At 47.1% G+C, this 14,327-nt stretch overlaps 1 protein-coding gene across 6 annotated transcripts in view; it reads left to right on the top strand.

The window, feature by feature from the left end:
- The window catches only part of BCAS1 (brain enriched myelin associated protein 1), a 123,441-nt gene that overhangs the window by 52,420 nt on the left and 56,694 nt on the right, over nucleotides 1-14,327 (top strand). For 5 of the 6 annotated variants that reach the window (XM_065922216.1, XM_065922211.1, XM_065922215.1 and 2 more), the window contains exon 4: nucleotides 3,459-4,030. In XM_065922216.1, coding sequence (XP_065778288.1) covers nucleotides 3,459-4,030 — 572 coding nt within the window. Of the gene's footprint in view, nucleotides 1-2,739; nucleotides 2,947-3,458; nucleotides 4,031-14,327 lie in introns of those variants that run through there. The other variant, XM_065922213.1, reaches the window with a different exon arrangement.

The raw sequence follows: 14,327 nt of genomic DNA, 5'->3' as shown, positions 1-14,327 counted from the left end.
ATGTGAGGAAGGCATGGAAGTTATCCCCATCTTTGCAAGACTATAAAACCTGGAACTCCAGTGGGTTTTCTTCCCAGTCATTCACAAAGACTGTGCATGTGTAAGTTAATGTTTCGTAATATAATTCATTTGCTTTTTAATGCTTATCCAAAGTCTCAAGTGACTGTAATATCTTTCCCCACGTGGATCTTTTTCCTTCATTTTTACTGAGAAAGCAAAGTGTTGGTGAGGTTTTTTGTTTGTTTCTATACAGCTCCTTACAAACCACTTTCCTGCATTTCATTTTCTTTCCTCCCCTTCATCCCATATTAAATGCCTCCTGGATATATTTGAAGAGCCTGGAGACAACGTCTCAAGAAGATTGATTGCTATTAATTAACAAGTGAAATAGGTACTGACTAAGTCCCTGAAATTCTCTCCAAGTCACAGAGTATGTACTTAATTTAAAGCTGGAATGAGTGGAAAAACAAAAGAACAAAGATGTACTGGCTGTGGAATGGTAAACCAGCTTCAGGGACAGCTGGATCCAGCTGTCCAAACGCACCCATGAACCTCTTGGGGCTTTCATCTGTGTTGATTCTCAGGCAAGCACTCTCGAACGTGATAGCCAAGGCCACCGGTTCCAGGCCTACCCCCTTACTGGCTTGCCTACTCAAGCACAAAGATCGCCACTCCGTTCTAGCAGGTTCAGCAAAAATCACAAGATTTATTTTTATTAGTCTAGCTTAGGTCATGTGCCCTCCTGAGAGGTGAGCCTTTTAGCAAGAGAGGTAGAAGCTCCAAGTGGTGGAACTGGATATGTGCTCACCCACGTTTGGGGAGCGGGCAGAGCTCCGTAGTTACGCGTTGTCCTATCTAAGAAGTCCTAAGTCTCACAAGTTATCAAAACACTTAACCCATCCTCTGATACCAGTGCTTATGGCTGGCATCTGCTGTAACTCTTGGTGCATTGAAGTTTACTCTAGGTACTTTGTGTAAGGAATGGATCCTTTATCAAAGCAATGCATTGGCACTTTTTTAAAGTCTACGTGAAGATTTTTTTCAAACACTTTCTCTGACCGAAATGCTCTTACTTATCACTAGCTAAGAGAGTAAGGAAGAGAGGCAGAAAGCTCAGAGAGCTCAGCTGATGTTCTTGGCGTTTGAAAAGCCCTCCCTTGTTTTGAGTCTTCGGCTCCCCTTTCTCATGAGCTGGTTCCTCTTCTCCTGGCGTCGGGCGGCCCCACAAGTCATTCACATTCACTCTGACACTTCGACTGCTTGATGTGCGTACTTGGCATCCTGACACATCCATCCGTCACTTCCTCATTCCCCCGCTCTCCCTCCCTCTTCCCTTCTGAGTATAATATTTACCACAATTAGGAATTCCAGGGCCACAGAGAGATGATAACCATGGGCTAGAAGATACACCCAGTGCTCACGCAGGGTGATTTCCCTGAGGTCTGAGTTTATGACGGGCCCCTGGTGCTCGTCAATGGTCTTCTGTGCCGTCTCTTCTCTGCGCCACAAAGCTTGACGAGGAGGCCGCCATCGGCCCAGGAGTGCGGTGTGCAGGCTGTCTGTGTCTCCGTCTGCGTTAGTTTGTTCTTGACTTCAGATGCAGTGAGATACTAGAGGTTCGCAAAAGTAATTGCTAATGGATGTGTGTATCTCTCACTACTTACGAGCGATCTATGACCTAAAGAAACCTCAGTTCTCTTCTTTTAGACAATAATTTACTTATTTGGCTGCTCCGGGTCTTAGTTGCAATATGTGGGATCGTCGATCTTTGTTGGGGCATTGTGTAGTTAGACGCATGAGAATCCTTTCACTGTGGTGTCTGGTTCCCTGACCAGGGATGGAGCCCGCCCCCTGCAGTGGGAACGTGCAGTCTTAGCCCCTGGACCACCAGGGAAAGCCCTCGCGTCTCTTCTTTCCCTTTCTGTTTTCCTACAGATATTAAGACGCAGTTGGCTCCAAACTACACAGTCACAGTTATCTGTCAATTATTAATCAGCTACTGTGGAAAGGCAGGGTTCCTGATTCTTTGTATGTTTCATTCTTGAAACATCACAACTCTACCAGGGAGCTTCTGTTTCCCCATTTTACGTATGCAGAAATTCAGAGATTTGCAGTGACTTGCCCAAGGTCACACAGCTTGTGGGTAGAGGATCTTGATCTTTTAAAAGAGACTGATTGATTTTGGCTGCCCTGGGTCTTTGCCACTGCGCACTCATGCATTCTCTGGTTGTGGCGGGCAGGGGCCGCTCCCTCGGAGTGGGGCTCAGACTCGCTGCCGTGGCCCTTCTTGTTGCAGAACACGGGCTCTAGGGCGCACGGGCCTCAGTGGCTGCAGCCTGGGGGTCGCCTTGCAGGCTGTGGGATCTTCCCAGGTCAGGGGTCGAGCCTGCGTCCCTGCACTGGTCAGCCTCGGGACCGCCAGGGCAGCCTGAGAGTCTTGACCTTCACCTGCGATGTCCAGTTTGTAGTGGGTCTTCCTCCTGAATGTCGCGCTGCTTTATAAACGCGCCCCATTTGGCCTATGCAGAGTTCCGAGCAGAAGCGGGTGGATTCTGGAAGCAGAGGCCCTCCCCGGAGGAGGCAGAGCAGTAGCCAGTCTTGTGGCCGGGGCACAGCCCGCCTGCTTGTGCAGACGCCTGCACCTCCCGAGGTCAGAACGGAAGCGCCTGAGCAGTCCTTTTCAGAATCTGCTGTGCTCTCGGCAGCCACGCTGAGGCGGGTGAGAGGCAGAGAGCGTGACCTGGCAGTCAGGCCTCGGCCTGTAAGCAGCCTGCTCGCTGGGCGGCCGGGAGAGGAGCCCAGGTCCTTGGCCGTCCCTTTTCTCCCGCAGCAGTAACGACGGTAACTGACGTTGGCGACCTTTACTGAGCGCTTGCTATATTCCAGGCACCGCTTGACGTGCTTGGAGAATATTAACCCGCGGAATCTCCGTAACAAAATGATGGGGTAGGTTCTACTCTTTTCCTATTTCACCAGAAAACGAGGCACAGAAAAGCTCAGTAACTCAGAGTCAAATGGACAGCCCAGCTTTGCGCTTCCCAAGTGTGCGTCTGGCAACACCCAGAGACGTTTCCGGTGTGCCTACTCGGGGTGCTGCGGGCATCTCGAGGGGTGCTGCGGGGCGCGAGGTGGACCCGGCAGAGTTCTCCCACCCGGACCGGGGCCGAGGCCCGGAGACTGTCCTCCCAAGCCCGTGCTGGCCGGCCTGCTCCCGGGTGACATCGTGCTGACCTGCCTCTCCCAGGGTCCCGCGGAGGTAACAGCAGACGGCCAGCGCCCCCTGCACGCCCGTGGGGGGCCTTTCCTCCTGGCTTCCTCCCCTCGCCTGGGTCGGAAGGTGCCGGGACGGCTGGCCTCTGCGCGCGGAGGCCCCGGCCGGTCCCCCGCCTCTGTCTGGGAAAGGCGCCCCTCGCCGCCCTCGCTGGGGTGAATGACCGCTGTTCACTTTGCCTTCACAGCCGATCTGGGAGCCGGCGCGCGGGAGGACACTGTGGCCGCTTCTTCCCCCGAGACAATGGAGCCCGGCGCGGCTGCGGGGGCCGCCGGCGAGGGCCTTGGGACGGAGGCCAAACCCCGGGCGCCAGCTGCGAAGGCTCGTTTCCTCCTGACACGCTCCCGGCCGGTACCAGGGCGTGCCGGAGACCCAGCCCCGGGTTCACCCGGCGGGCCCGTGCGCCTCGATGTCAGCCCCGACAAAGCTCCGGGGAACAAAGGCCCGAGTGAGCCCATGGCGCTTCCGGCGGCAGCTGCGCCCAGGCCCGGCCCGGATAAAACCCCGGCGCAGACCCCGGCCCGGGCGGAGGGCCTGCCTGCCACCCCCGGGCCCGGGCAGCCTCCGTCTGCGGCCGGGGCGGCAGCCCCCGCCAAGCCCAAGGACGCCGGCTTCTTTGACAAGCTCTTCAAGCTGGACAAGGGACGGGACCGAGCCCCCGCGGACCTGCCCCCGGAGGCTGGGAGCGCGCAGCGCCCTCGCCCCGCCGCCGAGGTCCCCGGGCTGCCCACGCAGGCCGAGGACGGCCCCGCAGAGACGGTGAGACATCCGCGTTGCTCTCACTGCGCGCTCTGGGCGGGCTGCCGGGGGCGGGCTGCCGGGGGGCGGGCTGCCGGGGGTGGGCTGCCGGAGGTGGGCTGCCGGGGGCGGGCTGCCGGGGGCGCCTGCGGGCGGGATGATCGCGCGTCCTGCTCTGCCGTCACTGAGGGGATGTCACAAGGTGACAGGCCAGGTCCCTCTGGAGCAAGCAGCATATTGCGGGCCGGTGCCTGCCCGTGCGTCTGTGGGCAGAAACATCTGTTGCAAGAACAGTAACAGCTGTGGCATCTGTTTTATGTAACAGAAGAGAGGAGGTGACTAACATGCGGATGAATCCGTCCTTCCATTTATCAAAAGGCAGGGCTGGACAGGTTGCATTTATGATCCATGGAGTCTGGAGGAAAGGCATTAGCAGAATAAAGACGGTTCCTAACAGACTGAAGTACCCGCCCGTCTCAGTAGCTGGTTTCATATACAGTGTGTTTATGGGGTTTTTTTGGAATGCATTGCATTTCTTGCTTTTAATAGCCTGGGCTAATCTTTAACTATCTTCTGCACAAAAGTGTGCGTAAAGGGCTTTTACAACTCTGGGCCAACTCTTTTGTGTACAAATTATTTTCCAACACACTGGGCTAGTCCCTTTGTAAAAACAAGAATTTTTTTTTTTCTTTTAAGAGGCATCCGAATTAGTCCTTTTCTTTCCTGTGCAAAGAAAGGCAAGTTCTTTTGATCTTAAAAAAAGAGCATTTACTTTTAACTTTGAGAGTTTGTTTGTATTGGGGACCCAGAAAAGAACTCTTTGAGTGAAGAAGGAAATAAAAGTAGATACGTTGTATTTTAAGACCCTTATTCCTCTAGCTAATGGATTTTTAAACAACAGTATTTTTCAAAATTTGGGAGTCAAGAATCTCTAGTTGAGATTAGAGCCAGGAAAAAAAATTAGGTGGGCTGATTATTATTACGTGGTTGTCAATATAATTGTCTTAATGACAGCTAGCTTCCCTGCCAAGTTGCTAACAGTAACGCTGACTGTCATTTATTTAGCATTTACAATGTGCCAGGCGCTGTCCAGATGTTATTTTTCTTCAGAAAAATAAGTATCACATTAATCTGACACCACCAGGTGGTGTCAAGAATTATATTGTAAATACTAGACAATAGCTGAAAATTCTGGACAGAGCTGGGGGAAAGAAAATAAGGTTCATATGTTAGGCTCATGCTATCAGCATCCGTGTCCTTTCTGTAAATTTTTATTCCAAGAGCTGCTTTTTCAATTTTCTTCCAAAAGTTAGAAAAATTGCCCTTTAAATGCCCCTTTCCCCAAATGCAACAGTTCAGGAGCCTACTGAATAAACTTTCTGTTTAATTCAAAGTGAGTCTTCAGATGTATACTGGCATCAAATCTTTGCCGTTTCCTGATGGCTCAGGTGGTAAAAGAATCTGCCTGCAGTGCAGGAGACTCAGGTTCAATCCCTGGGTATGGAAGATCCCCTGGAGAAGGGCATGGCACCCACTCCAGTATTCCTGCCTGGAGAAGCCCATGGACAGAGGAGGCTGGCGGGCTACAGTCCAAAGGGTCAACAGAGTCGGATATGACAGAAGCAACTTAGCGTGCACGCCCACATCAGATCTTTACCGAGTGCGACGCTGCCAGACACAGGCAAGGCGCGCCCACAGTGGTGGGCAGGAGAAGGTCGCTGGCCTCAGGGGGCTTGCTGTCTAGTGAGAGAAGAGGTACAAAAAACTCACCGTTATGATGCAAGCACCCAGGGCTCTAGCGGGGGCCCGGGAGGGGCCACGTGTTGGAGAAGTTGTCCAGACTCAAGGAGAATCAGTCTAGTTGGCCCAGGGAGGCGTCCATCAAATGTTTGCTCCTGGAGCCCAGAGTCCTTGTCTTGGATCAAGGACATCAGTATTCATGAATATTTGAAAAACTACCTACTGTTTTGCTTTGAGCGGGGGTCTCTTGTGGCCGTCCCGTTAATGGTCATGGGCTCCCCAGGCCGCTCTGAGTTTTGCGTGGTCATGTTTCATTTCCATGGGCATCCAAAGCCAGCCCATTGCCCAAGGTGGGAAGAGACTGCGTCATCTATGGGAAGAGAATGAAGGACTGAGTATTCCATCTCTGAATAGAAAAATCCCCGAAGTAGTCAAGTAAACCAGTTCCATCTCTGATAACCGACCCTTGAACATATTTAACCATAAAAACTTAAGGCAGTCAATCCATTCCTATCCTAAAAACTGGGCAGCAAAGTTTAAGAATTGTGCTTTATCAACTCTATTTTTTTTTAATTGCACTCTCTTTGAGACAGCACCTCAGTTGGAGTGAAATGAGTTCCAAAATCAAATTTGATTCAGGAGATGGGGTCTGTGTTGGCAACATGGCAGGTATTTAATAGACCAAGGCCCGTGGGTGATATTTTGAAGTTACAGTAACCTCTCAGAAGATCTAAAAATGGTCACTTGTCGTTCGTTTGGAATTAAGTGCATTGGTTTCCTTAGACTCACCCACGAAATTTGCTTCTGTGTTTATTACACAGCAAATTTCCATTTTTGGTTGGTTGTGTCATTGGAACTTGAAATATGGAGGGCTCACTCTGCCTGTCTGCCTGCTCAGTCTGCATGCTCAGTCATGTCCAACTTTGCGACCCCATGGGCTGTAGCCCCCGGCTCCTCTGTCCATGGGATTTCCCAGGCAAGAGTACTGGAGTGGGTTGCCATTCCCTCCTCCAGGAGATCTTCCGAACTCAGGGATCAAACCTGCACTGGCCTATGGAAAAGTTATGAAATAGACGCTGATGTCTCTGCTAGTCTGTAAACTTACGGATATTCAGATACATATATTTACAAAGATTTTAAACAACAACAGAACAGCCTTCTGATTGTTAAAAGTTCTGACCTGCTCCCTGGGTGTACAGCCTGTATTTAGGGGGAAAAATCAATTGTCTTGGAAGTGGAATGAAAGAGGATGGCCCACAGAAAGTAACAGGAATAAAACTTCTCAATCAATGGCTTTCTTGGTGGGAAGAGCGCATTATGCATCCGTGGCCATCAATGTATTGATTCAGAATTCTGAGGGTAAATTATGCCCTGGGCTCAGCTGTCCCTCCCCGCCCACCCACACAAACCCTCCCCCCAGTTTCACTGCTGTGCTCCTTGCTGGATTGGAATTCCAACCGCAAACCCACAGAGCTGTGAACTGGGGAAAAGATACCACCATTTCATTCTAGGGGAAACACACAAATCTTCTGTGTTTTCAGAATGACAATCTTATTTTTGTGCCTCATAACACTACATTCAGAGCATAGCATAATTAAAACAAGGCCAGAATTCATGAACAAATGAAGCATTTACTACATAGGCCAAAGAAAAGATAAATTATATGCCTGAAAGGTTTCACTGAGCTGTGATTCACACAAACCAACGTGTTGGCAGGGAGGCTTTTTTTTTTTCTCCACTCCCCAACAATTGAACCAGAACTTTAAGATAAGCATTTATTTAGGAGCTTCATTCCCCTCAAAACTGATCACATCATGAAAACTTGACCTTTTTTGGTTACAAAAAGAAAAACATTAAATTTCTGTTGTCACTGGCAATTCCAGAGGTGTCTTTGTGTTGGGGGTAGAGGAGATGTTTTAAGTGTTGCCAAACACAGATTCAGGAGATTTAAACAAGGATATTCTTTTTCTTTTAAAGTTGAAGTAAATTTTACGATTGTTATTTAAACACCAAATTTGTGCAAGGCACCTGAACGAAAAATTATGGAGCTTCAAAGATTGTATAACGTAGTAGGAGACACACATTTTCAAGGGAGGTTGTGATGAAGGCATTGATGCACAAATTTGTCCAAGTTACAGATATTAAGAGAGCATCAGATATTAAGCTACAGATACTAAGAGATGTGCTGATCATCTCAATCTCAATATGTCCCAAACGGAACTGTTCATCCACACCCCACAACGATGACAACAAAACACCTACTCATTTAATCCATAGGCTTCTCATCTCAGTTATAAGATGGCAACTCCATCTTATAGCCCTGCTTTTTAGTGGTGGAACTAGAATGGAAGAACCAGGGTCTCCAGAGTCCTTCCCTAGGTGGTATAAGGTAGTGAACCAACACATAAGCATCGCCGTCAGGTTACATGGATTTCAAGTCTGCCTCTGTCACCTACTGGCTGTGCGACCTTGGGCAAGTTACACAGCTACTCTGAGCCTCAGTGTCTTCATCTGTACAATGGGGGCAATAATCATATCAACACATTTTTGCAGTATTCACACCTGTGAAAGCTAAGCCTTTGAAGCACTTAACACAGAGATATTGAATTCTGAGAAAAATTAAGTTTAACTACTGCCATGGTTTTTCTTCCTATTATTTCACAATTTTAGTCTTTTTACTCTTCCCTTCCATAGTCTTCAACTAAACCTTGCAGAGATAGCACAATTGAATCTAACTTCAAAACTGCATAAGCTAAGGCCTATGTCCTAATCTGGGTTGTAAAAAAAAGATGCAGAAGTAGTGACATTATTTTAGAAAGAATAGAACTTCAGTGTTTATACACACGAGCCTTGGTTTCTTAGTCTGACATTCAAGGTCTCTACTAGCTTTCTTCTGTCTGTCTTCCTAACTGTATTTTCTCCTATTCCCTTAAATTCATCTGGTCAAAATTGCCAACATGTGAGCAGACACCATCTGCTCCCCAGGCCTCTCTCTGCCTTCATCTCCTTCTCTCTCTGTTTATCAGAAATTTACTTTACCTTCAAGGGCCAAATTCTCCATGAAGCTGATCAGATGTTCCCCATCCTGGGTGGTTTCTGAGGACATGAGTTCCTCTAGTATTTTGTATTCTATATATTCAGTAAAATTCTGTGATAAAATCTCTTTGAAGGAAGCATCTCATTGAACCATCAAAATGTCCAAGAGAATTTTAATATCTTTATCATTTTACAGATTAAGAAATCAAAACTTTAGTGAAACCAAGCCACTTACCCCAATTACACAGCAAAAAACAATTGTCCATCTCCAAAACCCATGCTTCTCATTCTCAATGTTATATTTTTACCAATTATTTGAAACTGCAGTAACACTGTGACTATGGAAAACTGAATGATAATGAGAGGAAGTGCTATTCAAAAATGTTAGTGCATGCAAATGTGGAAATACCAAGTTAACCTCAAATCAAAAACAAGCAAACAAAAAACCCCACCTACCTCCAACATTCGAAAGACCAGGTAAATTCCAAGGTATGTTTTTATTTCATGTTGTTTCCCTCTGGTGACAGGGTCATAACTTAAGAGAAGTGTCCACCCAAAAGACTTTGTCGAAACAGAGGGAAACCTCACCTTTAATTACCAAGTTATGAAATAAGCGAGGCTTTTAGCTATGGTTGTTCAGTCGCTAAGTCATGTCCGACTGTGTGACCCCATGGACTGCAGCACGCCAGGCTTCCCTGCCCTTCACTGCCTCACGGAGTTTGCTCAGACTCATGTCCGTGGAGTCAGTGATGCCGTCCAACCATCTCATCCTCTGCTGCCCCCTTTTTGTCCTGTCCTCAGTCTTTCCCAGCATCTGAGTCTTTTCCAATGAGTGGGCTCTTTTGCATCAGGTGGCCAGAGTGTTGGAGCTTCAGTTTCAGCTTCAGCATCAGTCCTTCCAATGAATATTCAGGGTTGATTTCCTTTAGGAGTCACCGGTTTAATCCTTGCTGTCCAAGGGACTCTCAAGAGTCTTTTACAGCACCACAATTCAAATTTTAGCTATAACACAATTTTAGCTATAGCACTGTAATTTTATGAACTTTATAAATTAGCACTAAGAAACCTTTGATATAAAACATTTACAGTAGCAGACGTGATGTGAAGTGATAGGAGCCTGAATGGATATGGAAATGAGTTCAGATTCTACCACTTTGGCAAAGTTTGGTAAAGTTAAATAATAGCAGTGCCCCAGTTTTTAATAGCTTGTTATTCCTAGGCTAAATAGTAAGCATTTGGCACACCTTACCTGCTTTGATTCTTGTAACAACACAGCAAGGTAGATTTTTTTATTGCCCTTTAACAAATGAGGAAACTGAGGCTCAGAGAAGTTGAGTTCCTGGTTCAAGGCCACACAAGTGAATTGCAGGCAGAGCTGGAATTAAGACCCGGCAGCGAGCAAAGCCTGTGCCACTCTGTCATTTCAGAACCCTGTGTTTCATCCACAAGAGGGAGATACTGCCTGCCCTGAGGCTGCTGAAGGGACAGAAGGAGGCATAAGCAGTCAGTAGTCAGGAGGCTAAATAAAAGGGTGGTATTTGCTAAACTGTCAGAAACTTAGAAATAAAGAATTATGAAATAGAGCAAGTGGCCTTCCAGCATGATGGAGTTTGAGTAGTACATCATCTAGGGTACCTTTGGCTGCAATTTTAAAAAAATAGCAGAACTGCTGACTCAACAGTGGATCAGTTAATGTGGAAAGTGTACATTTCTTGTACATAATAAATAAGAATTTGAGAAGTGATAGGTTCCGACCCATTCAGCATCTTCACAGCCCCCGGATGCATCTGTCTCCAGCACCCTCTGAGTATCGACTTGGTTCACAGGCTTGTGGGTGTTCGTTTTCCTTTTTTGTGGTGTAGTTAATGTACAACATTCTATAACTTTTAGGCATACAACGTAGTGATTCACAATTTTTAAAGGTTATACTCCATTTACAGTTGCTATAAAATATTGGTTTTGTGGTTTTAAGAAGGCTGCCACAGTTCTGAGCAGTGTGTAGAGTCATAATGTCCTACCAGATGAAATATGAGTTTCCTAAAATTTGCTCATTGGAGGGACTGAGTCACATGTTTGGTTGGAGGTGCAAGGTCGGGGAAGGGTGGAAAGTTTCTTCAACAGAAAGCAGGCTCTGCCAGCAAAGGTGATCTGCTGCAGGTAGAAACCAGATACATTATTTTCTATCCAACTTCATGCCAGAAAATCACTAAGTGGATGGAGCTGGTAGACGCTACTGCAGTATTTCCCTATGATCATTTATCTAAATACACTCGTTGCACTAGCTCTTTAACTTGACTATGACCCATAGAGATAGATGAGAATTCACAAAATAGTGCCATTCTTACAGCAAGTAACATGGGCTGATATTTTCTACTCTTTCTAGTCTATTTCATTCGATAGCTTTTAATGCTAATTGTGGAATTCACTGGTGTCTCAGGAGTAAAGAATCCACCTGCCAATGAAGGAGACGCAGGCTCCATCCCTGGGTCAGGAGGATCCCCTGGAGGAGGGCAAGGCAACCCACTCCAGTTTTCTTGCCTGGGAAATCCGCAGACAGAGGAGCCCTGTGGGCTATAGTCCATGGGGTTGCAAAGACTCAGACGCAATTTAGTAATTACGCAACAGCAACAACAATGCTGGTTTTGACCCACTAAATTACGTTCCATTCCACTCATAGTCACAATCTGAGGTTTGACAGACTCTTTTCTGCCACCATCATCCTTTTCATATATAGGGAGACAGTGATCTTCAAGGAAGTGACTGTTTCTTATGCACCTGGGTGTGTCCAGGAGATCCTGCCTGGCACACCTTGGCAGTCAGTAATGTTCTTTAGATGACTCTGACAAGGATAAAGACAGTACCCATCATGTTCCAGTTTTTCAAAGTGTGTTAGAGGATGTTGTTGTAATCTCATGCTTAACTCTGCCAAACTCACTTTCAAGAAAAATGGTTTCAAAATGTTTATATGCTGTGCTGTGGTTGTTGCTATTGAGTTGCTGAGTCATGTCTGACTCTTTTGTGACTGTAGTCCGCCAGGCTCTTCTGTCCTTGGGATTTCCCAGGCAAGAATACTGGAGTGGGTCACCATTTTCTTCTCCAACCCAGGGACTAAATCAACATCTCCTGCATTGGCAGGGAGATTCTTTACCACTGAGCCCTTGGACTGCAAGGAGATCCAACCAGTCCATCCTAAAGAAAATCAGTCCTGAATATTCGTTGGAAGAACTGTGCTGAAGCTGAAGCTCCAATACTTTGTCCACCTGATATGAAGAACTGACTCATTGGAAAAGACCCTGATGCTGGGAAAGATTGAAGGCGGAAGGAGAAGGGGATGACAGAAGATGAGATGGTTGGATGGCCTCACCAACTCGATGGGCATGAGTTTGAGCATGCTCCGGTGATGGACAGGGAGGCCTGGCGTGCTGCAGTCCATAGGGTCGCAAAGAGTTGGACACGACTGAGCGACTGAACTGAACTGAACTGAACCACTAGGGGAGCAAAACGTATGCTATAGAAGCTTTAATAAACTGTGCAGAGTCATATATCTCTCCTATTTACTTGATATTTTCATTCAGTCTTCAGTATGTTATGGTGCAAATCCTCATGGTTGAATATTAAGTGAATTGTGTTTTGCAGTGAACTGGCAAACTATATTTTGAGTTTGCTTACCCTTTGGAGAAGGAAGTGGCAACCCACTCCAGTACTCTTGCCTGGAAACTCTCATGGACAGAGGAGCCTGGTAGGCTACAGTCGATGGGGTCGCAAAGAGCCAGACACGACTGAGCGACTTTAGTTACTGACTTACTTACCCTTTGGCGTTATCCAGTCTAGTTCTCTCCTTCAAGGTTGTCATAGCAGCCCTGATTTGTTGAGCATTTACTGACTCAGAGGGGCCAGAGATGACTGAGTGACCAGCACGACACAACAATAGCCCACAGAGAGGTGGAGTAGCGTGGCTAAGATCACGTGGCTAGAAAGTGGCAGATCCCAGTCTGTCACCTGCGTGGTTGACCACTGTGAGCTCAGACAGAGGGAACACTTTGAACTTTTGGAAACATCTTATATTTTGTTTAAATTCTTGAAGCTAGTATTTCCCAAACTGATATTCTGTAGACTCATCAGTTCAGTGAGATCAGCCTGGAAATACAGCACCATCCCCAAAATAGTTTCGGGAAATAGCACTTGCTGTCTGTCGTCTCTCCCGAAGACTCCCAGTGGACATCCGCCTACTGAAGGCTCTGAGAAGTCCTGCAGCTGCCGCGGCTCTGCTTTGTTTAACTGAGTGTTTCTCAGGCTTCCATCTGCATAGAACTATCAGTTGTCTAACCAGTTGGGTATACCTCCTAAGGAATAGTTCTTCTAGAAAATGCTGAACTAGACATATAGACCAAAGTTGAAAAATGGGCTCCTGTGGGATGTATGAAGCTGCACATAGGTTTCATTTGACCTCTGTCCACGGAATTCTCCAGGTGAGAATACTAGAGTGGGTAGCCCTTCTCTTCTCCAGTGGATCTTCGAAACCCAGGGACCAAACCCAGATCTCTTGCATCGCAGGGGGATTCTTTACTGTCTGAGACAGCAGGGAAGCCCATTTGGTCTACACAGTGTTTTAAACAATATGTTAGTCGGTTGATAGCATTTTGGAATTGACAAAGTTGACAGCAGTTTTGAATTATGAGATTTCTGTAGAATCCCTATTTTGTACATTTCTGGCAGTAGGAACTTCCATCCCTGGTGGGCTGTGAGTTGTGCCTACCCTCAAACGGGGTGTTCCTCCACAGTTTGCCCACATGCCCAGCCTCCCCAGGCGGCTCTGCAAAGTCAGCACGTGAGCTGCTCTGTTCTTGTGGCAGAGTTGGGAGTACAGTAAAATATCTCCAACAGAGACCACTTTTCATCCTTCATAGCGTCTAAGACTAGTGGTAGTAACTTAGGCTAATACGCTGTAAATCCTGCCTGACGGTCAGTTCGTAAGCAGGGGTTGAGCAGTGGATCAGAAGGATCAGTACTTTTCGTTTATTCATTCAACAAACATCTGAGTGCTTTCTTTGTGCCAGGAATGATTTTAGGATGAACAGAATGTTATACCCCATGCGAGCTTTCATTATAGCATAAAGATCAACAATTTTGTTGTTGTTCAGTCGCTAAGTCCTGTCCGACTCTTTACAACCCCATGAACTGCAGCATGACAGGCCTCCCTGTCCATCACCATCTCCCGGAGTTTACTCTAAGTCATGTCCATTAAGTTAATGATGCCTTCCAAGCATCTCATCGTCTGCCACCCTCTTCTCCTTTTGCCTCCAATCTTTCCCAGCATCAGGGTCTTTTCCAGTGCGTCTCCTCTTCACATCAGGTGACCAAAGAATTGGAGCTTCAGCTGCAGCATCAATCCTTCCAATGAATATTCAGGGTTGATTTCCTTTAGGATAGACTGGTTTTATCTCCTTGCAGTCCAACGGACTCTCGAGAATCTTCTCCAGCACCAAAATCGAAAGCATCAATTCTTTGGCGCACAGCCTTCTTTATGGTCCAACTCTCACAT

Source organism: Muntiacus reevesi, chromosome 2 (assembly GCF_963930625.1).
Source record: "Muntiacus reevesi chromosome 2, mMunRee1.1, whole genome shotgun sequence".
Taxonomy (NCBI): domain Eukaryota; kingdom Metazoa; phylum Chordata; class Mammalia; order Artiodactyla; family Cervidae; genus Muntiacus; species Muntiacus reevesi.
This window is presented reverse-complemented; position numbering and strand designations above follow the sequence as displayed.